The sequence below is a fragment of the Radiomyces spectabilis genome, assembly GCF_025331425.1.
Source record: "Radiomyces spectabilis strain NRRL 2753 chromosome Unknown BYT42scaffold_13, whole genome shotgun sequence".
In the NCBI taxonomy this organism is placed as follows: Eukaryota; Fungi; Mucoromycota; class Mucoromycetes; order Mucorales; family Radiomycetaceae; genus Radiomyces; species Radiomyces spectabilis.
The window spans coordinates 188,912-213,278 of NW_026251938.1; the positions used below are offsets into that span (position 1 = coordinate 188,912).

Consider the following 24,367-nt stretch of genomic DNA (forward strand, 5'->3'; position numbering starts at 1 on the left):
CATCATACCATCGGCTCACCGAATCCTCAGATCCTTCCTTTTCATCAACATCCACTATGGGTAGGCATCCATCCATTATCGGATGAAGCAATTATCGCATGAGATCCTATTTTTACGATGGTCTAACGTTTATATATTCGATCTGTCTTTTTTTTATTATTTTACCTGAAATGAAGGTATTAGCCGTGACTCCAGGCACAAGCGTTCGTAAGTTGAACATGGGACCTTACCATTTCACATGAATTGTAACATGAAACTCATTCATTTGCCAATGTTATACAGCGCTACCGGTGCTCGACGTGACCAGTACAGAAAGAAGAGAAAGTAAGTTGGCATAATTAAAAAGGACATGGTGGATTCTAGTGAGAATGGGGTTTCTGATCCGTGACAATTTTTTTTTGTTCAGGTTCGAATTGGGTCGTCAACCCGCCAGCACCAAGGTCGGCAGCAAGCGCATTCACTTGGTTCGTGTCCGTGGTGGCAACTACAAGAAGCGTGCCCTTCGTCTTGAATCTGGTAACTTTGCCTGGGGTTCCGAGGGTGTGTCCCGCAAGACCCGTGTCTTGACCGTTGTGTACAACGCCTCCAACAACGAATTGGTCCGTACCAACACTCTTGTCAAGGGTGCTGTTATCCAGATCGATGCCACTCCTTTCCGTCAGTGGTACGAATCTCACTATGCCCTTCCTCTTGGCAAGAAGAAGAACAAGAATGCTGTAAGTGGATTTACTCGAGTGTTACTTCGATTTTACGTGCAATGGCTAACGGAGGGTTTAAATCAATAGGAGGTTGAAGCTTCTGCTGAAAAGAAGTCCAACAGCGTTCAGAAGAAGCTCGAAGCTCGCAAGTCTCGTGCTGCTGTTGATCAGCTCTTGGATGACCAATTCGCCGCTGGTCGTCTCTATGCCATCATTGCCTCGCGTCCCGGTCAGTCCGGCCGTTGCGACGGTTACATTCTCGAGGGTAAGGAGCTTGAATTCTACATCAAGAAGATCAAGGTAAATATCACACGTAAACCGGTAAACACAACATAAAGATCATGATGTACTCACATCTGTCTATCTTTTTTCCTTCATTAGTCCAAGAAATAGGTTACGTGTTGTGGAGATTTACGAATAAAGATAGAAACAAATACAAACTTACCGGTCCAAATGTGTGTGTGATGTGACGATAGGCAGAAACGGCTTGACGTGCATACTAGGAAGGAGACATGTCAGGCATGTGTAAACCTGCGTGTTCATCCATAGAGTTTTGTGAAACATTGTTCGTTTCCTTGGGGAGCACCGTTTACATCAAACTAGATTCACTATTAATTCACAGATGTTTGCCTTCTACTTAACTGATATCACCGTGATGTCTACAGGTTGTATCACAAACAAGTGTATTGGTCAAGGTTTTCGATCTAAAGCACCTTTATAAGTGTGATGTCATTATCATTCTTCAAGTTTTCGTACATCCATCTTTTAATAGGAGCTTTGGCACCTTTAAACATTGGTGAAGAAAAATAAGTTCTTCAAAGCAGGCTGGTCCCTTATCACAGAAATATGCGATCCTGGCGCATCTCAACTTGAGGACTGCAAGATATATTACTGCTTTGGTAATGTATATGATACGAGTCATTTTTTGATACCGGTCAATACATGAATCCACAGTCATCTGTGAGAAAAGATTCTTAGTATGATAAACGCGATCAGCAGAATAGGATTACCTAAAAGGGCTCCAATTTCCGACGATCCTTCCCAAAAACAGGGAGTTTTCTTTTTTTTTTTTTTTTTTTTTTTTTTTCTTTCGACAGAATACTGTATGATTACTTGTCCGTTCTTCCCGTCATGACAAGAGGATATGCTTCCCATGTCGCATGCATAGTCATACTTATGCTTGCAATGAATGTGTGCTTTACAACAGCTTCTATTCGAGGTTTGTTCGGCACCTCAGCCCACAAACGACAGCTGCGTGTTGCTGATGACAAGCGATTGATTGGTGATGTTAGAGGATCTCGACACCGTCCGCTTAATGGACGACCTCACAACAAGCGAGGGGCAAGACACGAGCTTTTATCAGTGGCTAGGCGTTCCTGTAATTACCGCCATCAAAATCAATGGTTTCAGGCGTATTAACCTGTATCATAGTCGAGTGCATCCTTGGCGGACATTGGTCATGCTCACCGTCGATTAGCCGTGGAATGGCAGTGAGTAAACGCTGAAAGATAAAGTCCGGATATACCACAGCAATAACGGCAGTAAACTAGTCCGTCTGCTTACGGAGGAGAGCAGAACCAGGGAAACTATGATCGGTTAGCTCGAGTGATACGAATTCTTCGTCAGCCTGTTCGTCGACAACGCTATGACCAGTTTCTAAGCAAGGGATTGCCTTTCTGGTTAAAGGCGGTTCAGCTTACTCTTCATTATCCAACCAGCTTTGGTGTGGTCATGCTTGTTGTGGGCGTGGGAGTCATGGAATATTTGAAAGCGTGGACGACTTACTTCTCGGAAAGACATAAAATTCGACGACTTCTTCAAGATGCAAGCTATGCAATGACCAAGTTACCTGAACGTTATCGCGAAGCTCACGTGCACAGGACGTTTGTAGAGATGGATGGGCAGCGATTTAAGGTGGAATTTTCGGATACGGAAGGCGCGATTGTTTATAATCATCAAGGCGAAAGGATATCCTTGGAAGATCATTGCGCGCCGGTGCCTTCACTTGGACGCAATATATTCTTTATACGATGGCTCACCTCTAGCAAGAACCGAGATGAAGTACGTTATAGTTCCTCCGCCTCACCATCAGCGAATTCCAACAAAAATACCAGATTTACTCGTTGAAATATCCCAAAGTTTTAAACATTTATCATCTTATTTTCTTGCATTGGTACTTCTTGACAAAAGGGGAGAAAAAGGTCAAGAAAAAGACTTTGCTTTTCTTACTCACTTTGTCGATTTTTGTGAGATTTTTGTCAATGCTATGATACCTTCATGTAGCAACACCAATCAAAATCGGGGGTTCCGGTCAAGTGATAATTATCAAACTGAGACGCCAGTGTATAGTGGTTTTGATGAGGCAACAGGGAACGCGCCGTCGGGAGGGGTTTAAGTGCTTCTATGCATGCAGGATTGGAGGAAGGTAAAAGGAGAAAAAGAGGTCTGAATGTGTAGGCCGTGCGTTTTTTGTGATAATCAAAGGTATAAACAAATGCATGTGCGTTATGATCTTTCTTGCTTTATTGGATGGACATGCCAAGCCCAAAATGAGCATAATTATGTGGCTTTTTTTTCGTGGCATTGATTGGCAATGGTTTATACCTTTTTTTGATTGGTGTTTCTTGCGCGACGTGACGGTAACAGAATGAACATGACAGAATGAAAAAGATGATAGATGACAGCAGTAAAAGGGATAGAAGTAAGCTTGGTGCATCGACAGAATGACAATATGAAAAAAAAGGGAGTCAGGGATGGTCTGTTTCATTGTTAGACTTTTTTGGGTTCTTTTTTCGATCACAGACGGAAAAGCATAATGGAATTCGTCATTGAAAAGCGAACATTTTTTTTTTTTTTTTGTGTTCCATGCAAAGCTGACTTGTCTGCTTCCAAAAAAAAAATCCGAAAATATACTCTTTGCTTGCACAAAACACTGACGCCAACTTTTTCTTTGTTCCTTTTTTTTTTTTTTTGTAAAAGCATAAAAACTAGGTGAGTCCTGAAAGGCAAACCAGGAACCCGCACTTTTCTTGTTTTTCGTAACTGACAATGTCGTATTTTCTTTTTGCCATCACCATGGTTGCCATTGTTACCGTTGCTCTTCATTACAGTACCTGGCTCACCGGGCCATTCCAAGCCCTATTTCAGCGAAACTCATTCAACTTGTTATCCTTGTTGCCATGCTGCTAAAGGCCATTATTGTCAGTGACGCGCCCAAATTAGCGACATCCAGTTGCATCATTCAAAGAAGCTCGAGTCGTCGAAAGCCGCTGTCAACTTCTTCCGTCCCTCCTCGAGCCTCACGAACCAATGTCGACAAACAGACAACCACGACGGACGGCGACTTTTACCAAGTCCTCCAACGCTACTCGACATTGTACCGCATCGTCTTGGCCCGGCCCATGAGCAACGGTTTGATACTCGACGAATGGCAACGCATTTACATCCAGGTGGTCAACGAACTTGGGTTGCTCCTCGACGGAGAGAAAGCGAAACAGTGTTGCATGCGATTATCTTGTAGGTTGTTGGTGAAAGGCCCTGAAGGTTTTGTGCAAGATCCCAACTATCATATGGAAACGCGTGGTTCCCTTTACGATGCATGGGAAACAATGGACGGCCTCACTTCATCCAATTGGCCGGGATTTTACGACAGTGGTTCAGGAAGTATCGATGTTCGCATTGTCGCCACCCATAGTAAGGTCAGCCAAAAGGCGTGCTGTCCGCCAAAATCGATCTATATCCATATTTCTCCAGTATTTGAAGAGCCGTATTCTTTCCACGCGTTACCGCTCGTGATAGGACCCGTCGAAGTCGAAGCAGAGAAGAGTGCACGGACAAATGATACCTGGGGTGCCGATAGACAATCCAAGGCAATGCATCGCGCGTTTTGTTTGGATCAGACATCCATGTCGGTTTTCCTCATTAAAGAAGGATGGATGTGCGGAACACCGGGGAAAATGTGGGATTCAGCTCTCGTGCTCTCGGATATGCTGGTCAATCGGATCCGTCATCAGCCGCAGTATCTTGAACACCGTCGAATCATTGATCTAAGCGCAGGGTATGTCCTTGGATCTGAGGAATTCTTGTTGCACTTCAAACTGATGACTTGTGTTATTGTTTTTTCTTGCGGTCTTTTTCTTACAGTACAGGTTCGGTCGGGTTATTAATTTCCAGTATATACCAACGATGGTTCCCCGATCGGATGCCTCAGATCACCCTTACAGATTTACCTGAAGCGCTTTCGCTGATTGAATTTAACAAGAACCTCAACTTTAACAGTGACATCAACGCCAACGTGCGCATCGAACCACTGGAATGGGGCAACATCGATCATACCACTCACATTGCCAACTCTGGGCCTGTGGATCTCATTATTGCCTCGGATGTCGTTTATAACCCGTCATGCTTCAGTTTACTCGTACAAACATTGGAAACCCTGAGTACTCCCGGAAGGACCGTCATTTACCTCGGATATAAGCGGCGTGGTTTGAAGGAAGAAGATGAAGATCAATTCTTCAAACTTTGTTCAGCGAACTTCCACATTAGTTTGGTGCAAAAGAACCAGATGTCCGATGGGTTTGGCGACTGGGAACGAGAACAAGCACCACTCGTGAGAGATAGCGATGATGGTAAAGGATGGATGGGAATCTTGCCTTCTGGTCGTACTTCTTCTCTGGGGAATCCCCAAGAAACCGGTGTCCGTGTCTATCGCCTAACCAAGAAAATCAATTAAGCCCTTTCTCTTGGATCCTCCCGCTATCTATCTATCTATCTTTCTTGTGAATTTTTTCCTTTTCTTTTGCTCCCTGTGCTCTCGCTTTTCCCCTTTGCTTTGTTTTGTTTTGTTTATACAAATTAACACCAGTCTCTCGCCTTTTTTAGATTAATATCTCCAATAAAATAGATCGTAATACATGTAAATATCAAGAATTCGGACTCAAATTCTTCCATCACAGCGCAAGTCAGCAAGCTCTTAATGAAAAATGGTGTCATTTTTCAGTAGTATTTTGGTGGTCAAGGACCAAAGACGTTGGCGTACAGATCAATATCTCCGGTTTGGTTTCCTGACTCTGCACCAGTTTGGACTTCAGTTGAAGAAATCCAGAAGGAACTCTCTCAAAATGCATCCACATCGTTTATTGGAACACTGGTCAATAAATATAACGAAAAGCACTGCGACCACTTTTGGGATCATGCAGAGCGCTACGAACGGAAGCAGAAAAAGCTCGTTCATCTGCCATCTATACAAAGACTGTGCAAGAGGAAAAAGCAGCTAAATTGATTGATCAACAGAGTGGGATAAAATTTGCAAGACACGAGTAGGTGATCCTTGCGCATGATTAGTGATTTGAGAAAAAATTGTGGACACATTCGTTGCGGTGACAAATGGCATAGAAAAGCTAGACTAGCACAAGCCAATAGCAATTACGGATGAATACAAAACGAGCGAGTCAATAGTCCGTGTTCTATCCTATTATCAAAGAAAAAAATTACTCAAAAGGAATTCATCAGAAACAGAAGTTGCTTCAACAAACTGTCAACGGGTTCTGCCAAATGATGCCGCTGGTGAAAATTTGTGTCAACAAAAGTGCATCGCACGAGTAAGTGGTGTCTTCCACTTTTTCTTCGCAACGGAAATCATTCTTGATGCAATGGGATTCCCATCTAAAGTTTGGAGATTGCTGGAAACCCCATGGATATGCGGCTTGTTTTCTTTTTTTGTGTTGTCATGTGCTTAACAGAATAAGCTTTTCAACTACTGTGGTTGTTATGCAGAGCATATCGAGCGAGCTGTTGTTCAGCTGATGAAGATCATTCATTCATCCATTCATTTTTTTGTATTACCATTTGTTTATCCGTTAAAAAGCAGGTTCACATATTTCCCGACAGTATGCATTTGCATAATGCCCTTCAAGTGACTAGAATTTATCAGACCATTGGTGGCACATCCAACGAGGGCTCAATTTGGGTCGCAAACACCAGCCTTCTGAGAAAACAAGTCAAGAGGATCAGGTATGACTATCAGTGGAGTGAAATAGGGTGCAATAGACTACCATTGCGGGTCTTCACCATACAACACTGACCCTGTAGCACTTTTTTAGGTGGGCAATTTTTGACATGGCTCTTTGGAAAGATCCTCGAGAACCTGAAACATCTCAGCCATTCTTCGCAACAGCAGTTGCATGTTTGTGTAACGCATGTGAGTTCCAAACACATAAATGACAACGACGTCGTTTTCCTATATTCCGATCAGCAACATTAACTGGTAAATGATATGCACGTCTGTTCGCCATATATATTTTAGACAAATTAGGACTCAGTCATGGATCACTGCTCTCCGTACTGTCATTTGCACCTTTCTTTCTGGGTCACTGAATTCTTTGTTCAATTGTTTAGTTTCCATCTATGATAAGTATCAAACAAAAATTCTTGGAAATTCCATTGACAAGGCAACATGAAAATAATACAGTATGGGATGCTAAGAATTTCTAAATGTATTATACAAAAACATCAAACATGCTAAGCAAAAAAAAAAAAAAAAGGGCGCAAAAAAACAGGGGGAAATATGCGGGAAAAGGTATATTACATCATATACGGGTAGGAATGATGCATCATATATGGATTCCACTGCACCAATGGTGGCTGTGCTGCAAAATTGCCATACATCATCGGATGTTGAGGTCCCGACATTGACCACAAGGGGGACATGGGATAAGGTACATGCATTGGCATTGGTGCTGGTGGTGGAGGAGGAGGAGGAGGGAACGAAGCAAATGATGGCATCATCATCATCGAAGGGTATCCGCTGGGCATCATGGGCATGCCACCGTAGGGCATTCCATTCATCGGTGGATACATTGTCCACATATCGTTGACAGGTCGAGATGAGCTGGGATCAACAATTTGAGGATGATACTGTTGTGGAGGGTAATAAGGAATCATCTGCTGTTGCTGCGGCAGTTGTTGTGGTGGTTGCTGTTGTGGTTGCTGGGGATATGACATGGCCATGACAGGAGCGTTGGCTTGTGCTTGTTGTTTCGCAGCTTCGTGTTCTTGCCATTTATGAATGGCATAAGCGGCTGCTCCTGCTAAACCGGCATCGCGCCAGATTCGTCGAGGTTCGTCATTGGAATCTTCATGGCGATGCAATAAATGCTCGGCTCCAAAGAAAGTCGCAGCATCCAGTAACAAGCTGCGTGCATTATCAAAATAGGACATGGAAAACAAAAAAGGTTTGGGTATCAATTTATATATATATATATATAATAAGTCAGTTCTGGTTCCTTGATTTTTGTTGTTTCTTATTTATTGTTTTTTCGTTGCTTTTTTTTTTCTTCTTTGTTTATTTATTGTTTTTCTTGTGCACAAAAAAAGGAGCTGAACCATACGATAGCCACTTTCCATATTTATAGAGGTTGGACAGTGGGTGTTATTGAATTGCTATTTTCTGTGTCTATTTCGTTCTTGTTTTTAAGCTGTCATGGATGAATCTGACATCATGCAATCTAACCACAAGAGGGATTTGAATGGATCGTCTGATGGAAAAAAGGCAAAGCAGGGCCAAATATTCAACTCTTTTTAGTGATCAATGAATAGGTGTAATAGCCAATCCATTTTTGGATCATCGATTGTTTTCCCACCTAACGCAATGCTCTTTTTTTTAAAACTCCCGCCCACTCCGAATGTTGTGCCGAAGCAAGGCAAAAAAAAAAAAAAAAAAAAAAAAAAAAAACGAACGGATTGCATCCCCGAAAACAAAAAAACTTGTCATTACCCAGAGGGAGTTCGGGAGCAGAAAAATGAAAAAAAAAAAAAAACGATTTTCCCTTTTTGCCCTTTTAACAAAGCGTTGAGCTGACAGTAAAAGATCTTGTTGCCTCCTTATATTGCAAAATAAAAGACCCATCAATCGTTACATAAATTGCATGTATTGGCGAATGGTAATTCTTTAATTCACCTCATGACCTACCTTGTGGCATCCCGATCAACCTTTTTTTTTTTGCGTTTCTTTTTCTTGATATGATATGTTTGGCAAACATAGAAACTCAGCCGATATGAAGCAGTCATGATCCTTTGCCGGTGTCATGGCAATGGCGATGAATAATCTTATCCTCATCCGGAAAAATAGAAAAAAAGGGGCGGTTGAGTGTTGAGGAAGGAAAGAAACTGCCTATGAAAATAGGCTCTCAAAGAAATGAATCAGCTCACATTTATCTTGCAGGTAGGTGCGAGAACGGGTTTTTGTTATTTTGTCAAGTGCTCCGTTGGTGCAGCACGCAATATAAGCTACAGAAGGGAGAAAGGGGGTTCTTCCCGAGCGTCGATCAGTCCACTTCTTCCGTTTTTTCTTTGTTTGGTTTCATTTTGAACCAGGTCGATCTTTCGAAACCGGACACTTCTTTTTCAAACCCCGCATAGCACTAACCAAACCAACTCCTTTTTTTTGGAGCTCTTTTTTATATTTCTTTGCTCTCTTTCCTCTTCTTTTTTTTATGTTTCTAGTTTTCTAAACGGTTTTGACTTCTTCTCTTATGATGCAAACAGAAAAACCCAGTCTGCCTTCCATACAATTCCTCCTTCAACAACACCCTCCAGACGAAGGTATCATGTCGCTTATTCAGTCCATATTCTTTATTCTTTTTTTTTTTCCTTTATATCTCGTTCATCCTTTGCCTTTATTTTCTTCTATCCTCAATCGCTTATTCACATATTTTGATCCAATTTTTTTTTTCAACAATCTCATGCAATGTCTTCTTTTTTACCTTTTTATTCTCTCTTCTTTAATCAGTGGATGGATTGACATCATTGTTTCACATGGTCTTTCAAGAAAACAGAATGATACTGACCCTTTGACTTTTTTTTCATCAAAAAATTAGGTACGCTTTCAGTTACTTCGGAAAAGCCGGCTCTTCCAGACACAAGTGTACCGGCTTCGTCGACGACCAATACCCGATCATCCCTTGGACATCGTAGCAGTCGCAGTATCAGTAGCCTTCCGGCCGAGTTACAAAGTCTCTCGCTTTATGCACCCACACCTAGCTCAAAAGACGATTCTCACCTTTTTGGGACATCCCATTCGGCATCACAACCTATTCCCAATCACCTGCCATTTTCGTCTTGGCGGGATACCAAGGCTCCTAGCTGGATGTTACCCGCTGACCATGGACCTGTGTTACCACCTGCCCATTCCCCTACCTTGACCACCGAGTTTCCATCTCGACCAACCACCACCACTACCACCACCACCACTTCCAGAAGACCCCCTGGAGCCACCCATGGGCGTTCCATATCCGAACTGTCAATGCCTTCGCATGCGTCTTCTCATGCTCTTCCCATCTTACCGGCCCCTTCAGCACGAACATTGCCTACAGAAGTGCCATCCCTTCAAAAGCTTAAAGCTCGTCATTTGACCCATCGAAGAGCGGTTTCTGCCAACACCGTTGATTTCATGATGGGCCCTCCTCCAGCATCCGTCGTCGTCGGTCATCGAGCTCAATCTTACAGTCCCACTGAGCAAGAAGAGGAACAAGCCCATTTGCACCAACCCACCAAGGAAGTATTTTTTGAAGCACTCGATCAGCGATTTGATCCTGTTCAACGTGATGCCGGCACTGGTCGCTATGTCTGTCCTTATTGCCACAAAAAATTTTCTCGACCTTCTTCGCTTCGAATTCATACCTATTCCCATACCGGCGAAAAACCCTTTGTCTGTACCGAGGAAGGATGTGGACGTCGATTCAGTGTACAAAGTAATATGCGTCGTCATCTCAGGGTACATCGGCTGGGCCGGAACGTGAAAGCAAATCCTATCAAAGAAGACGAGTAAAACAAAACCAGAAAAACAAAAAAAAAAAAGATCCCAAAAGTTTTGTACCAAATCATCTCCATATTCCAACCATCCACATCCCGTTTCCCACCTTTCTTTTTGCTGTTACCTATCAAAAGTGATAGGATAACTTGCTTTTATAGATTCTTTGTCTTGTGTACATGTTTTTTCTTCTTTTTCTATTTCTTTCTTTTGCATAACTTTTTTTTTTCATACAGACAATATATACAGTATGGCGATGCCTGTAGCTTTTTCTTCCTCTGTTTTATTTCTGAAACCCGAAAGACAATAAAAAAAAATGTATGACGCGGTGGTGACGTACAAAAGATTGTCGTTTGATGCATAATTTTTTTTTTTTTCTGCATTCAAAATTTAGTATACTCCAGTTTTTTTTTCCACCACTCTCTTTATATCTCGCCTACCCTCTTGTTGACAGACAAAGAGAGAGAAGAAAAAGATGAACGAACCTAGGCATCCACTATCAGCAACCCCTCCAGCAAGTGCAACAATGGAATCACCCGCTTTGCCCGGTGACCAGCATACAAATTTGCAAGCTGACCGAAATATCATGTCGGCGGCCACTACACGATTCGAGCAGGTACCTCCAGACAGTCAACTGTTGCGCGGACGATCCAAATCTTTGGGTCTGGGCTCCTTTGCTTGGACTTCCTTACCCCCTCGTCTTCCCATGGATTATATTAATGACACAGTCTCTATGGCGACGGGGGTTCCGTACAAAGCAAGATCCTGGGAACCCACTTTGGAAAAGGCCATCAAGGCCATCGTCTCCATTAAAGCCAGTCATGTACGAAGCTTTGACACCGAGACTTCCGGTATCGTATCACACCACACCGTCTCACTATTTACTGGGTCATTCATGCTCAAATAACACTTTATTATGTTCCATAGGCGCCTACACGGCCACAGGTTTTATCGTCGATGCTGAACGCGGCATCATTCTCACCAATCGCCATGTTGTCTCGCCAGCTCCCATCGTAGCTCAAGCCGTTCTTACCAATTATGAAGAAGTGGATCTCAAACCTGTATACCGTGATCCTGTTCATGATTTTGGTTTTATGCAGGTGAGTGAGGAAAAAGCGTGCAGCTTTGAAAAAAAACCATGCGTACACACGGTTATCAATGACTCAAAATCCCATTCTTTTTTCTATTTCTTCTACTGCATCTAGTTTGATCCTACAAAAATCAAATTTATGGAACTGGAACAGATAGAGCTTAGTCCAGAACGTGCAAAAGTAGGCTTGGATATTCGTGTGGTTGGGTATGTCAATCTGGTTTATATTCTTTTTTCCTTTTTTTTTTTTTTTTGCAATCATGACAACGGCATTAATCTTTCATTCTCCGCTTCACCCCAGTAATGATGCAGGTGAGAAGCTCAGTATTCTGGCGGGGACTTTAGCCCGATTGGACCGACGGTAAGTCTAAAATGGGAAATAGCATGGCGGAATTCGAATTTTGGGAAAAAACTGACCAAAGGATTGCCATAGTGCGCCTGAATACGGGATTGGCGAATACAACGATTTCAACACTTTTTACCTCCAAGCGGCCTCGGGCACCAGTGGTGGCTCATCCGGTAGCCCTGTGTTGGATATTGATGGTCATGCTGTAGCTCTCAATGCTGGAGGAGCTAGCCGCGCTTCTTCCAGTTATTATCTACCTTTGGATCGTGTCAAACGCGCGCTTACCTTTGTGCAGCGTGAAGTTCAAGTACCGCGTGGTACCTTGCAATGCGAATTCGAGTATCTCCCTTACAATGAAGTCCGTCGCTTAGGTTTGAAAGCTCATATTGAAGAAAAAGTGCGTCACAAGTTCCCTGACGAGACCGGCATGCTTGTCGTGAAATCCATCCTCCCCAAGGGTCCAGCCGATACCGTCCTGGTACCAGGTGACATTATCATTGGTTGCAACGGCAAAATGGTGCCCCACTTTATCGCCCTCTTTGAAGTCATTGATGATTCCGTGGGCAATGACATCAAGCTTACCATTAGCCGTGGCAAAAAGGTTCAGGATGTGACGGTCCGCGTGCAGGATCTGCACAGCATCACGCCTGATCGATTTGTCGAAATTGGTGGCGGTATCGTGCATGATTTATCATACCAGTTGGCAAAATCATACTCGCAACCTGTATCCGGTGTTTACGTAGCCACCTCGGGTCATATGCTGGCAAGTGCAAGTGCGTGGCGAAAGAGTATCATTGTGAGTGTGAATAACATTCCCACACCCAATTTGGACGCCTTCATCGAAGCCATGAAAACATTGCCCGACGGTGCACGTGTCCCTATTCGGTAAGTCTCCCTTTGCGCATCTCATGTTCTTGAAAGAAAGAAAAAAGCTCGACAACTCGACTGATCATGGTCCTTTGACATTTTTTTCATTCAGCTTTTATGCACTCCATAAAGCATACAAAGATAAAGTCATGATTATGCAGGTCGATCGTCATTGGCATAAATTCCGATTAGCTACCCGAAACGGTAATTGGATCAATCCCACTGTGTGTCTGTGTACATGCCATCTCACTCAATGTTTTTTGCATGACATGGTATAGATCTTACCGGATTATGGGACTTTGAGGACATGCCTCCTCCGCCGCCAAGACTGTCGTACACACCTTCGACAGCCACTTTCCCGACATTGGATTCCTCCTTGGCTCTGGCCCAAAAACTCATGCCGTCCTTTGTCGCCATTGATTTCTACCTTCCATATCTTGTGGATGGCATGAAAGCCACCCAATTCTACGGCAGTGGTTACATTGTGTCTACCAACCCTCCATTGATTGTTTGCGATCGTGACACCATCCCCATTGGTTTAGGCGACATTTTCATCACTTTCGCCAACAGTATCATTATTCCGGGCAAGTTGTTGATGTTACATCCCTTCTATAACTTTGTGCTTGTGACCTATGATCCATCCTTGATTGGTCAAACCACTGTGAAGGCCATTGAATTTACAAACGAGGAACTGAACCAAGGTGATGAGACCCACTTTGTTGGCATTGGCAACGATCACTCGATCATTCAAAAGAAGGTGACGATTAGCTCTGTTTCCAATGTCGGTACACGTGAATGCTCGCCTCCACGTTGGCGCGCCATGAATGTGGAAGGCATTTCCGTCGATGATTCACTTAATTCTCAAGGCGGTCTATTGACCGATGACGATGGCAAGGTACACGCCCTCTGGGTCAGTTATTCGTCTCAAAACGACAAAGGCAAGGATATCTCGTTTATGTCTGGCTTGGCCAGTTGTTTGGTCCAACCGGTCGTCGATAAATTCCTCAAAGGGGAAAAGCTTACATTCAAGGGTCTCGATGTGGAATTGTGGACCATGCGTATCGCGGCGGCGCGTACCCTGGGCTTGCGCGATGAATGGGTCAAGAAGATTGAACAAAGTGGAAGCAAACGACACACTTTGTTGTACGTGCTGAATGTCTTGGACGAACGTAGCGCGTGTGCCAAGGTGTTGCACGTCGGTGACATTATTCTTACCGTCAATGGTGAACTCATCACACGCATGTCACATATGAATCAAGTCCATGAACAAGATAAAATCAATATGGTAAGCCAATTCGAGTGAAATATGAAAAACTAAGATTTTACTAAACCAAGTCGTATTTTTAGGTCATTTTACGTAATGGTCAGGAAATCGAAGTTGAAGTACCTACCAGTCAATACAGCAGCTACGAGACAAAGCGCGTCATCGGATGGCAAGGTGCATTGATTCAACGTCCTTACAAGTCTGTATTGGAGCAAGTTCGCAATGCGCCTACTGGAGTCTATGTGAGCTGTACCTTGTACGGTTCACCGGCATCCAATGTCCTGCGACCCGGTGTATGGATAGTGGAAGTCCAAGGCAAACCGGTCAAGGACTTGGATTCATTTTTGGAAGTCGTGCATCGTTATGAAGCCGAAATGTGTCGTCGCCGTCGACCCAGTTACATCCCACCCGTTCGCCGCTCTGTTGAGGAACGCGCGTCGTTGACTTTTACCGATGAGGATGCGCTGAAATCCGATGACACTGAAGAAGACGACGATAACAATGACGAAGGCTACATCCGCATCAAGACAGTCTCTCGTAATGAAACCGTCCGTGTGGTCGCCGTAAAATTGGATTTACACTACTGGGATACTTGGCAGTTGTTGCAAGCTCCAAACGAAGAGTGTGGATGGATCTGTAAAGACGCTTAAAAACACCGAAAATTTTTATCCCAAAGTTTAGATACAGTTTGCTTTTTTTTTGTTCTTGTTTCCCATTATATTGTTATTGGTTGACTCTTCTTCGTTTTTCTCTTTTTCTTTCCTTTGTTTATTTTTGTATAAAGTATTCGACGTTGCTCCTTTTTGACATGTAAAAGTTGAAGGTGTGGAGCTACTTTTCTTTTGGTTGGTTTATGATGATCGTTTCTTGAGAGTGATGTATAAGTAAATGCGTTATCGTTCGCGACGGTATCTTTCATGATCGTCGTCATCGCGACTTGGTCGATCATAATCTCTACTTCGATATCTATCATCGTCGTATCTATCGCGGCGGCTTCGATATCGATCGCGACTGTCATGTCGTCGGTCTCTATCGTAATCTCGCGATCGTCGATGCTTACTTTCTTCCCGATCATCGTATCGTCGTCGTTCGCGTGATCTGTCCTCGCCTCTAACTCGTTTACTGCGATCGTCATCGGACAGTTCTTTCTCTCGTTGACTACTTCCGTGTCGTGTGCTTGGACACTCTGTCGGTGTGTTAGAACGACCGGATCGTGGCTGATCTTCTGGTTCACTGTCGTCGTGATGCTTTCTCTTTTTTTTCTTGTCCTTGCTCTTCTTCTTTTTGGATTTCTTTTCCTTCTTTTTGTCTCTAAAGTAGGCAGCCATGGGATCCTCTTCATCGATATCATTCTTGTCACTGTCATTGTCGGACGAAGATTCCGATCGTGTGGATGCTGTTGTTGAAATAAATTACAGTGTCCATGAGTGATGCTGCCGTCATATGACGCTCCTTCCCAGAGCACTACTTACTGGGAATAAGCGGTGGAGCAGCATTCATCTTGAACTCCAGTTCAGGTTCCTCTTCTTCGCCTTCTTTCTTTCGCTTCTTGGGGCCATATGAATGATCCACTCGCAATGTTCGATTTAAAACCTGATATTACCTTTGGCGTCAGTTTACGTATTCTCGACATTTATGCCTGCTTTCTTCGTTACCTTTCCTCCATTTAAATTATCCACTGCCAATATGGTACTACGCTGATCTTCATATTGGATGAATGCGAATCCCATGGATTGTCCTGTTTGCTGGTTGCGAATAAGTTGGATATTGATAATTTCGCCATATCTGCCGGGGAAAAAGGATGAGCAAACGGCATGATGATACCACGGACGTCATTGGACTTACTGAGAAAAGATACAAAGGATATCGCCTTCCGTAAGATCAAAAGGCAGATTGCCAGCAAAGATCCAGGATGTGTTTCGATACTGATTATGCCATGATGCATCAACCGACCATTCACCGTTGATAATTTCTCGTTGATTAATTCGCTGAATCTCCTTTACAACGCTAAAGTAGGGAACTTGAGTTAATGTTCAGTTTTCTCAGTACCATTGATATTCTTTTCCCAGACTTACTTCATAATTATCAAAGACACTAAAAAATGATGGTTCTGAACGGGCCAGCAACTTTGGGGATTTCGAAAAGCAAGTCACAACCGCTCTCAGCAACCCATTTATAAAATGCAAGACCTGGCATGAGTAACGGTTCATGGATTCCTTCTCAACGCCAGTTCACTATATTTTTTGAACTATTCTCTCTGTAGGCATCGGCTGTCTGTAATGATATAAGTAGTATTCCTATGCTAATTTAGACGAAACACTATAGCGTTACTCAAGAATGTTGACTTTTGCATAAACGTAGGAACAACTCGGACAACATATGCGAAAACTAAAATAACGGTCATGGAGGATATGCATTATAAGAAAACATCTGCTGGTGCCACATGTAGACGCGAGATAGCTATTGAATTCCTGACCCAGTACAAATCGCTTTTTGTCTGCTGTTGTGCCTTTTGCGCTCGTCGATCGTATATGCTTTCGTTTAACAGATTTGCAGGATTCAGCCACTATTTATTTCTTGTTGTAATAGTGAACATTACATAAAACGAACTTTAATGCTGGGAAACGGACGATTTTTTGGTGGTGGCTTGCTTTGCGGTCGTGTTCTTTGAGGATTTCGGCAATGGTCTGGTTTGGATCTGAGCGTGGTATTTCTCTGCTTCTCGTGCGTATTCTTCCCAAGCCTTTTTGGCCATGTCATCGAAAGGCTATATGTCACAAGGACAAAAGGGTGAGTTGGGGGGCATGTCTTTTTCCATGTACGCCGCGCCGCCATTGATTTACCTTCTTTTCTGCGGTGGTCAAACTTCTGTACATCTTTGATCCGCTCGTCGATTGTTCCATGGGCAAAGCCTGTTTGAAATCCTCGGGACCATTCTGGCGCAAATGTTCCATGTAGAACAAATAACCGTTCTTGGGTCGTTTGGGAGATTTGGGATCTTTCAGTAATGGCAATTTGTACTTTCTTCTGAGCAAATTTTCGTCGTAAAATTGTTGAGGGGTAGCATTATCCAAAGCCTTCTTCAACGCCATTTCGTGATCCTGCACAGCTTTTTTATACTTTTCTTCATAAATCTACAAAGAAAAAAAAAAGACATAGTATAAAGTAAGTACCAATGTTATTCATCATCCATAATAAGATGATTCGGAACCTTTTTTTCATGGTCAGGCAAGCTTTTCCACTTGGGACCCAACTGTCGCGTGGCTTCTTGGGCTTCGATTTTGCCACTTCCATTTTTAAAGTGGGACATGTTTTCAGCCAAATACAGTTGCCATGCAGAACGCGGTCGAACAGGGACATCGGCCAAAACTACACAATGAAACGACACGGAATTAGCAGGCTGGCAAACCGGTGCGTCACATTCAGGAGAAACACTGTACTGCTGGTAAATTTGGTAGGACGCAATTGCTTTACAGCGACAAAGGTTCGTTGAAAAGAAGCATGAGGCGTCTTGAGAGAGAGCTTGCTGAATTGAGATAAAAGCGACATTGTAGGATACAACACCAAGAAGGAAGAAAAAAAAAATAGTCAGAAAACGCGGCTCACAGATAAATTAAAAATTCTTTGCTTACCTGGTCCCGCATTTCGTTTCCGATGACGTAACTTTACTGGCTCGCAGTTCTGCATTGATCAGGGAAAAGGGAGGACAAGCTCACTTCCAGTTGGAAAAATAAAGTGCAAGAACGTATTTGCTGGTTTTCATGGACGCGCTCAGATAGTCAAGCTTGAAGCTTGTTATATGAATCTGGTTAGATAGAGCATTGGACATGTGTTATATTGAAACACAGCATATTCATGGAAACGCGTAAGTCGGAATTGTGTAAGCTGAGTGGTACTTTTCGTAACCCCACCATTGTTGGAGGAGCCGATTCCATAATTCTCAGAGACTATAAAAAAAAAAGCACTTCCTCAAGCTTGATTTCTGGAGCGACAACTACAGCGGGAAAAGTGAGTTATTCAACCATCAAACTCTAGTTAGCCAAAAAACCTCACATAATTTATCGCGTGATTTGTGCTCGTTTTATTCCGGTTTCCCAGTCTTTTCGACTAATATTGCCTTTATTTTGTGAATGGATCGACAAGGAGAACTGACCAATCGCATTGGTATGACTGTTTATTATCACAATGAGGGAGATGTATTGAACAACACAATGTGACATACGGAGCTCAAGTGGTGCCTGGCTAGAGCCAATGTTGACGGTTGCGTATACCAGCATAGTCCTACAAACATGACAGTGCTGCAGGCGACGACTTTGCTGCCGCCCGCCCCTTTTATTGCAAAAGGATCATGTGACGGATAATAAGTCACTTTGCGGCAGATGAAATTTTGCCATTTGTGAGGATGCTCCAAGGATGACAGATGCCACTGAAGCAGTTTCCATACATTCGAGGCTGCAAGCTCATGATAAAATATTATACACATTTACGTCGAACAAAGCCATCAATCGTGAAGCTTTTTTTTCCTCCCAAAGAGGAATCATATTTTTTACCATTCCTGTTGTTGACCGGTCTTGAGATGATATCGTTGAGAGAATTTATTCTTTCCGCAACGTCCATATCATCCATCCAAAGCCAAATTTGACTCTTTGGAATGCCTATTCAAGGTAGTGACTACTGTCATCGAAAAGTTACATGTTCGGCCTTTATGATGAATTGCCGCAAGCCAACAGTCAACATCCATATTCTCATCTTTGTTAAGTATCTAAATTTGGAAACTCCCTTTTTCCCAGGAAGGCACGGATTTTTATACAATGACTCGTTGCATTTCGGCACCAAGCGAAAGCAATGGCTTGAGCGTTGACCAGACGATCCGTTTATCCCTGTGTCTATCCATGTGATCCAGCTAGAAAGAAGAAAAATTTATTGATAGACGATTGATTAGGGTCAAATGAAGGCAATAATAAGGTATAATAAGACTTACAATGCTGCAACTGATGGAAATAAACTGAAAATGTGATCATGATCGCCCCTCTTTTCCGTCAAAAACAAACAAACCTGAAAAAATCAGTGAATTGAATGGCGGCATGAATATCCGTGCCATTTCCTGGGAAAAAGCGGAATTTTCAAATTTGAGTATTTACCAAGGATGAAATCACGGAGGTTGGATGCTAGCATGAGGCACTCTACCAAGGAAGCCGAATAGACCTATTACCGTAATCATTCTTGGTACGGAAGCATATGCGCCACTCGTAACCTGTAGCAACTCAAATGTGGCAAAGGGACGATCGTGTGGCAGCATTTCGATCAGTGGCAACAGATGGGGGATCGACTATGGCCGAACGTGTAACTGTCGGATGAGCAGTGGTGACTACCTCGAAAAGACCTCCAAAGATGACGGGATTGGCTTTGAATGGGCGGTATATACGATGTCGTAGGATCAACTCTCTGAACAACACCGCTCAAGGTCCCATCAATAAGAGGAGCGATAAAAAACTTTATTCCTCTTCGGGCGGAAACATGTCCCACAACAGATTGCTTTGATTGGCGACGGTGCTGCTGTATCAGAATGGTCATGGGCTTGCAGCCTCAGAATGTGTGGAACCTCCTTATGTCCCCTTTGTCAGCTGTCATCTATTCAAGTTGGCCAGATTTCGGCTGCCGCAAAGTGACTTAACCCCATCATGTTTCATGATACGTATGCAATAAAAAGGGTGCTGCGCAACAGAGTTCCATTAATCACCTTATTCTTCTACTTCATCAACATGTGGTGCCCAGACTGTCACAAGGATCACTCTCACGTCCTAATAACCGCCCTTCTCTCAAAACCTTCAATCCATCACAGTTACGAACACTCTTGTGCAGGTGTGCCGCAGTGCCACCTCATCATGTAGTCAAAATGGGGTCTAGACAGGGTTACGCCCATTTCGGTAACCCGAATGAGGCTGCAAAATTCTTTTTTTTTTCACGCAATCAAGAAACAGCCTATTTGTGGCAAGTTTCCAGATATCCGAGCGCATCGTTTCAAGATCAACGATCATTATATTCAATATGTAATATGGCTTTAACAATGAAGATATAACGTTTGCAACTGACCTTCCTCATACTCACAGGACTGCGAGGGTTTCGGCGACTTGGTCGCCGATTTGTCTGCGCTTGCTTGGTGGAGAAAATCCATCACCACCACCACCACCACCATCATCATCATCATCATCATCATCATCATCATCATCACCATCATCATCGCCATAGCAACAACAGCTAAGTTATAAGGCAGATGTTCACATTAGAGTCACAACCTGCCAATAAACAATGATTAATCTGGGGGAAATTAGCGATTTGTAGATCCCATAAAGCCTGTTTATCTTTCAACCAAGCTTCGGTGCCAATCCTTGCAACGGCAACGATCATCAGCACTTTACAAATCTTCATTGCCCAAATTCTGTCCACGAAACACTACCAATAAATAATAGGATGCCCTGTTTGATCACAACTGGCGCAAACGGCACCTTGTTGCTGATGGTTCTGCAATGTCGTTCAAATAAAAATGTGGGTAGAAGCCAGTGCCTACATGTCCGCGGCATTCTTTGAAAACATGTAATCCATGCAGTGATGTTTGGATGTTATGTATGTGCTTCGAAGCGTGCTGAATACAGTAATAAGGTGTCAAATGTCAACTATTTGAATTATATGTGTCAAAGGATTTTGGCCTTTTTAAGGGTATTATACCGCCGTGCTTTATCCTTGATATGATTCATGGATATAACTCATAGATATACGGGCGATCTGGCTCTTCAGACTGCGGATAAATTCATTCATGTGCATGACGGAGGCCATTATGGTGTCATATTAATGGAAGAATTATTCATCGGCGGATCAAGTCATTAGTTGCCAATATCTTTGAGCACAAAGCACTGTTAACCTTACATGTGACAAAAAAAAGCTAAAAGAAACTTTTATTGCTCACAGTCGGTAATGAAATTTGCGAGTTTTAGTCTTTTGCCCAGCAAATCTACGAATTCTTTAAATTCGCCACTTCGGGGCTGCATGGCAGCGATTTCCTTGTCCATTTCATTGAGGCTCTGCTTCATCAAATCGAGCCATGTTTTCTGTCTGGAAAATTAAAGACACGTAAGCATGAATTAACCACTTGTCAATTCTTCCATACGAACTTGGGCTTATTATCGTCCACATCTGATATTTGAGTCGTTTCTAATTTACGCTCCGAAGTATCTTCAGCGTGACCTGTTTAGGATTAGATTGTCAAAATAGCAGTGAATAAAGCGTGTCATACTAAAATAAGACTTCCAAGAAAAAAGAAGAAAAGGAAAGAAACTCACATAAATCGTCATCTTTTTTGTGTTGTGTACGGGATGAAAAAGACATATTAGGAATGATAAAAAGTTGAACTTTGGATGTCTCTAGTGCGACACTGGCTCCTTATATACTCATCTCCTAGTCGGGGGTTGAACATTACAAAAGGTGATCGTTTTGACTGGCAAGAAAGTTAACACCGATGCTTTCGCGGATATTGCATAACACATTCGTGGTCTTTGCTCCCTCGTTTCAGGTTTTAAGGCGGGCATAACCGAGATTATCTGGCAACTTCTTTCACCAAACGTACGCCACACTATTGCAGATACTCGCATGTCGACGTCAACAACATGGAAACTGAAGTCTGCAATGAGAAACTTCGTGGATCGTACGCCGACAAGGCCACAGATCATCAAGTTTGCTCTTTCCACGAAAAAGGGTTGCTTCATTGAAAAATTGGAATCGAGACAACAAGGTAGTACAAGCTATGCCGCCATCAGCGGAATTAAAAACCCAAAATGTGGTAGACGTTGTTTTTCCTCAAAAATACCAACAAATAAACCCTGAAAAAAAAACATCAAATGACTTGTCCCCCCTTTTTTTTGCCAGAAAGGTGTGAAACAAAAATACGCTGAAAACCTGCGTATCTCTGAAAGGGACTTGGGAGCTTGCTGTTGTTGGAACATCATTACGTGCTCAACTTCCAAAGATAAACAATGACGAACGTATCACCTTCATGAAGTTTGTCATAATGCCATGGCTTTTTTTTTTATTTATTTATTTAGATAAGCAAGTGCGCCTTCATTTGACACCAATCAATCGTTTATCAATACATTGTTCCTCTTTCTAGCTTAGTCACACGCACGAGGAAGCATAAAATAAATAAGAGAAACGCGGATAAATGGATCGTCTGGTCAACTCTCAAGCCATCCATTTCGCTTGGTGCCGAAATGCAACGATTCATTGTGTAAAAATCCGTGCCATTTCCTGGGAAAAAGGAAGTTTCCAACGACAGGAATGGTAAAAAATATTTGGGTGGAAAAAAAGCTTCACGATTGATGGCTTTGTTCGACGTAAATGTGTATAATATTTTATCATGAGCTTGCAGCCTCGAATGTATGGAAACTGCTTCAGTGGCATCTGTCATCCTTGGAGCATCCTCACAAATGGCAAAATTTCATCTGCCGCAAAGTGACTTATTATCCGTCACATAATCCTTTTGCAATAAAAGGGGCGGGCGGCAGCAAAGTCGTCGTCTGCAGCTTTGGCTTTTTCTTTCGTTTTCATATTATTATGTTTCCTCGAATTGGCACTGCCTGTCATAAACCACGATGTCAGCTATTGATTAAAGGACAAGCAATTAAAGTCCTCGAAAGATCATCATTATATGAAATATTTAACAAGTGCGCGGCAACAAAGCCGCAGCACAGCGTAAAGAAACCAGGGCTGTGGTTACAGCTTCTTACATTTTGTGAATGAGCATGCGGCCACGCCATTCTATTTGCAACATGCGATCCGGAAGGTACCCATTTGCGCAAGGTTGCCGGGAGTAATAGTCCGGCCAGCAAGTGAGGGTGGGCGGATAGTAGGACATGTAAGTCGCATTCTATATGAAGTGGTAATATTTATAAGCTTAAGATGCCTCATATTTATAGGATTGGCAAGTTTTCGAAGATTTACCAGCGCAAAACTTGTGCTCTTGCAATGATTATCAGGACGTGCCCCTTGAGCAACAACAGCAACAGCAACAGCAACAGCAACAGCAACAGCAACAGCAACAGCAACAACCACAACCACAACCACAACCACAAAGGTAGTGTTCTTATTGAGATATTACTGAGAAATGGAAATTTGTTCTTATATGACCTTGATTTCTTAGCGAACAAGCATGGATGGCCTCTCTAAAGCAAGTCGAACAAGAAATAACAAAGGAAATTGAAGCTTTGGGCCAGGAAAGGGCCATGTTAAGAAAAATCAGTTATGATTAATAAAAGTAAATACATGTTCTTTCTTGTCCTCATATCTTTGTCTTCAAATTTGAAAATTACAATACGTATGATTGCCGCAAGATTGTGCAAAGAGCAATAATGAAATCTATTCAAAACGATACCGGTAAATAATAACATTTTAACTGGTCATAGACTTGCGTAAGTGTGATACTCACTGTAAATCTGCGAATTGTTTGAAAACCAGCTTCCAAATTTGAGAGCGATGAGGGATCGAGTATGAGGCCCGCTCAAAATTCATCATTTGCAAAAGGCTGATAATTTTCCCTCCTTTCGCATTTCCACTCTTATACAAGAAGCCCGTTACAGTAACTCATTGGCCTTTGAAGTTGATGCTATCTATGCTAGGAATGTCTGCGCTTAAAAGGACCACTGGCAAGAGCAGCTTGCCGTGCACCTGATTATCTTTGTCCGGTTGTCATATCTTTATAGACATCGTTGCCAATCAAAACCTCGTTCCTCCGTATTTCCTGTTACTCTCTGTAGTTCATTCCGCCATTGCTCATAATGTTGGACATTTCCGCTCTCGCTCGGTGTACGTATTGATATAAACAAAATCTGACATTCGGTAGCATCGGTCCATTAAATCGTAGTACAGTATCTGGGCTAAGTATTGTACGTACAGAACTAGTAATACCTTAGTTTGGACACGGTTTCTCCAGCAAAATTTGTTCAGCAGGTCGTCGGTCATACGCGCTTGATGATCCACCTGTCTGTTTTTTTTGTTTTTTTTTTTTTGTTTTGTTCGAATGGCTGATGGCACCAGTATACCTATAGTATACCTTCGTGAATACCATTTTTTTGTCTTGACGCCGTTCACCGTCATGACCATACGAAGCTGTAAAAGCGTACGTTAACCTGGATCAGTGTCACATAAGAATATGATTCGAAAAAATTTCTCCTTGGATAGCGCGATCCGAATGTTGGTGGCCTCGCAAACAGCTTGGCAACAGTATCTGACAGCGATTTGACCAGTA

At 42.8% G+C, this 24,367-nt stretch overlaps 9 protein-coding genes across 9 annotated transcripts; 6 read left to right on the plus strand and 3 right to left on the minus strand.

The window, feature by feature from the left end:
• Window positions 1–56: 56 nt before the first annotated feature.
• On the plus strand, window positions 57–1,034 carry BYT42DRAFT_595399 (ribosomal protein S8e/ribosomal biogenesis NSA2; the record flags this gene model as incomplete). Its single annotated transcript, XM_051570847.1, has 5 exons — window positions 57–60; window positions 177–207; window positions 283–324; window positions 407–716; window positions 786–1,034. 5 exons carry the CDS (start codon window positions 57–59, stop codon window positions 1,032–1,034), a joined length of 636 nt encoding a protein of 211 aa, XP_051419541.1.
• Window positions 1,035–1,749: 715 nt separating this feature from the next.
• On the plus strand, window positions 1,750–2,962 carry BYT42DRAFT_103709 (uncharacterized protein). The gene is made up of 3 exons (XM_051562071.1): window positions 1,750–2,076; window positions 2,130–2,188; window positions 2,249–2,962. The coding sequence occupies exons 1-3, from the start codon at window positions 1,984–1,986 to the stop codon at window positions 2,823–2,825; spliced, it is 729 nt and encodes a 242-aa protein (XP_051419542.1). The 5' UTR covers window positions 1,750–1,983; the 3' UTR covers window positions 2,826–2,962.
• Window positions 2,963–3,672: 710 nt separating this feature from the next.
• BYT42DRAFT_583850 (putative methyltransferase-domain-containing protein) lies at window positions 3,673–5,611 on the plus strand. Its single transcript, XM_051569822.1, has 2 exons — window positions 3,673–4,755; window positions 4,842–5,611. The coding sequence occupies exons 1-2, from the start codon at window positions 3,878–3,880 to the stop codon at window positions 5,428–5,430; spliced, it is 1,467 nt and encodes a 488-aa protein (XP_051419543.1). The 5' UTR covers window positions 3,673–3,877; the 3' UTR covers window positions 5,431–5,611.
• Window positions 5,612–7,216: 1,605 nt separating this feature from the next.
• Window positions 7,217–8,004, minus strand: BYT42DRAFT_583854 (uncharacterized protein; the record flags this gene model as incomplete). The annotated part of the gene is made up of 1 exon (XM_051569823.1): window positions 7,217–8,004. A coding segment is annotated over exon 1 (631 nt), but the record flags the coding sequence as incomplete, so codon positions are not given.
• Window positions 8,005–8,973: 969 nt separating this feature from the next.
• On the plus strand, window positions 8,974–10,865 carry BYT42DRAFT_583856 (uncharacterized protein). Its single transcript, XM_051569824.1, has 2 exons — window positions 8,974–9,299; window positions 9,575–10,865. Exons 1-2 carry the CDS (start codon window positions 9,230–9,232, stop codon window positions 10,522–10,524), a joined length of 1,020 nt encoding a protein of 339 aa, XP_051419545.1. The 5' UTR covers window positions 8,974–9,229; the 3' UTR covers window positions 10,525–10,865.
• Window positions 10,866–11,032: 167 nt separating this feature from the next.
• On the plus strand, window positions 11,033–14,723 carry BYT42DRAFT_595400 (trypsin-like cysteine/serine peptidase domain-containing protein; the record flags this gene model as incomplete). Its single annotated transcript, XM_051570848.1, has 8 exons — window positions 11,033–11,357; window positions 11,434–11,606; window positions 11,712–11,803; window positions 11,898–11,957; window positions 12,030–12,827; window positions 12,922–13,013; window positions 13,088–14,094; window positions 14,157–14,723. The coding sequence occupies 8 exons, from the start codon at window positions 11,033–11,035 to the stop codon at window positions 14,721–14,723; spliced, it is 3,114 nt and encodes a 1,037-aa protein (XP_051419546.1).
• A 243-nt stretch (window positions 14,724–14,966) lies between these two features.
• On the minus strand, window positions 14,967–16,477 carry BYT42DRAFT_595401 (uncharacterized protein; the record flags this gene model as incomplete). Its single annotated transcript, XM_051570849.1, has 6 exons — window positions 14,967–15,112; window positions 15,134–15,469; window positions 15,546–15,666; window positions 15,729–15,858; window positions 15,919–16,070; window positions 16,463–16,477. The coding sequence occupies 6 exons, from the start codon at window positions 16,475–16,477 to the stop codon at window positions 14,967–14,969; spliced, it is 900 nt and encodes a 299-aa protein (XP_051419547.1).
• Window positions 16,246–17,747, minus strand: BYT42DRAFT_583861 (uncharacterized protein). The gene is made up of 4 exons (XM_051569825.1): window positions 17,514–17,747; window positions 17,285–17,442; window positions 16,917–17,207; window positions 16,246–16,840 (listed from the first exon to the last, which is right to left on the minus strand). Exons 1-4 carry the CDS (start codon window positions 17,620–17,622, stop codon window positions 16,685–16,687), a joined length of 714 nt encoding a protein of 237 aa, XP_051419548.1. The 5' UTR covers window positions 17,623–17,747; the 3' UTR covers window positions 16,246–16,684.
• A 3,987-nt stretch (window positions 17,748–21,734) lies between these two features.
• On the plus strand, window positions 21,735–23,372 carry BYT42DRAFT_617346 (uncharacterized protein; the record flags this gene model as incomplete). Its single annotated transcript, XM_051572175.1, has 3 exons — window positions 21,735–21,800; window positions 23,040–23,197; window positions 23,264–23,372. 3 exons carry the CDS (start codon window positions 21,735–21,737, stop codon window positions 23,370–23,372), a joined length of 333 nt encoding a protein of 110 aa, XP_051419549.1.
• Between the last annotated feature and the right edge of the window lie 995 nt (window positions 23,373–24,367).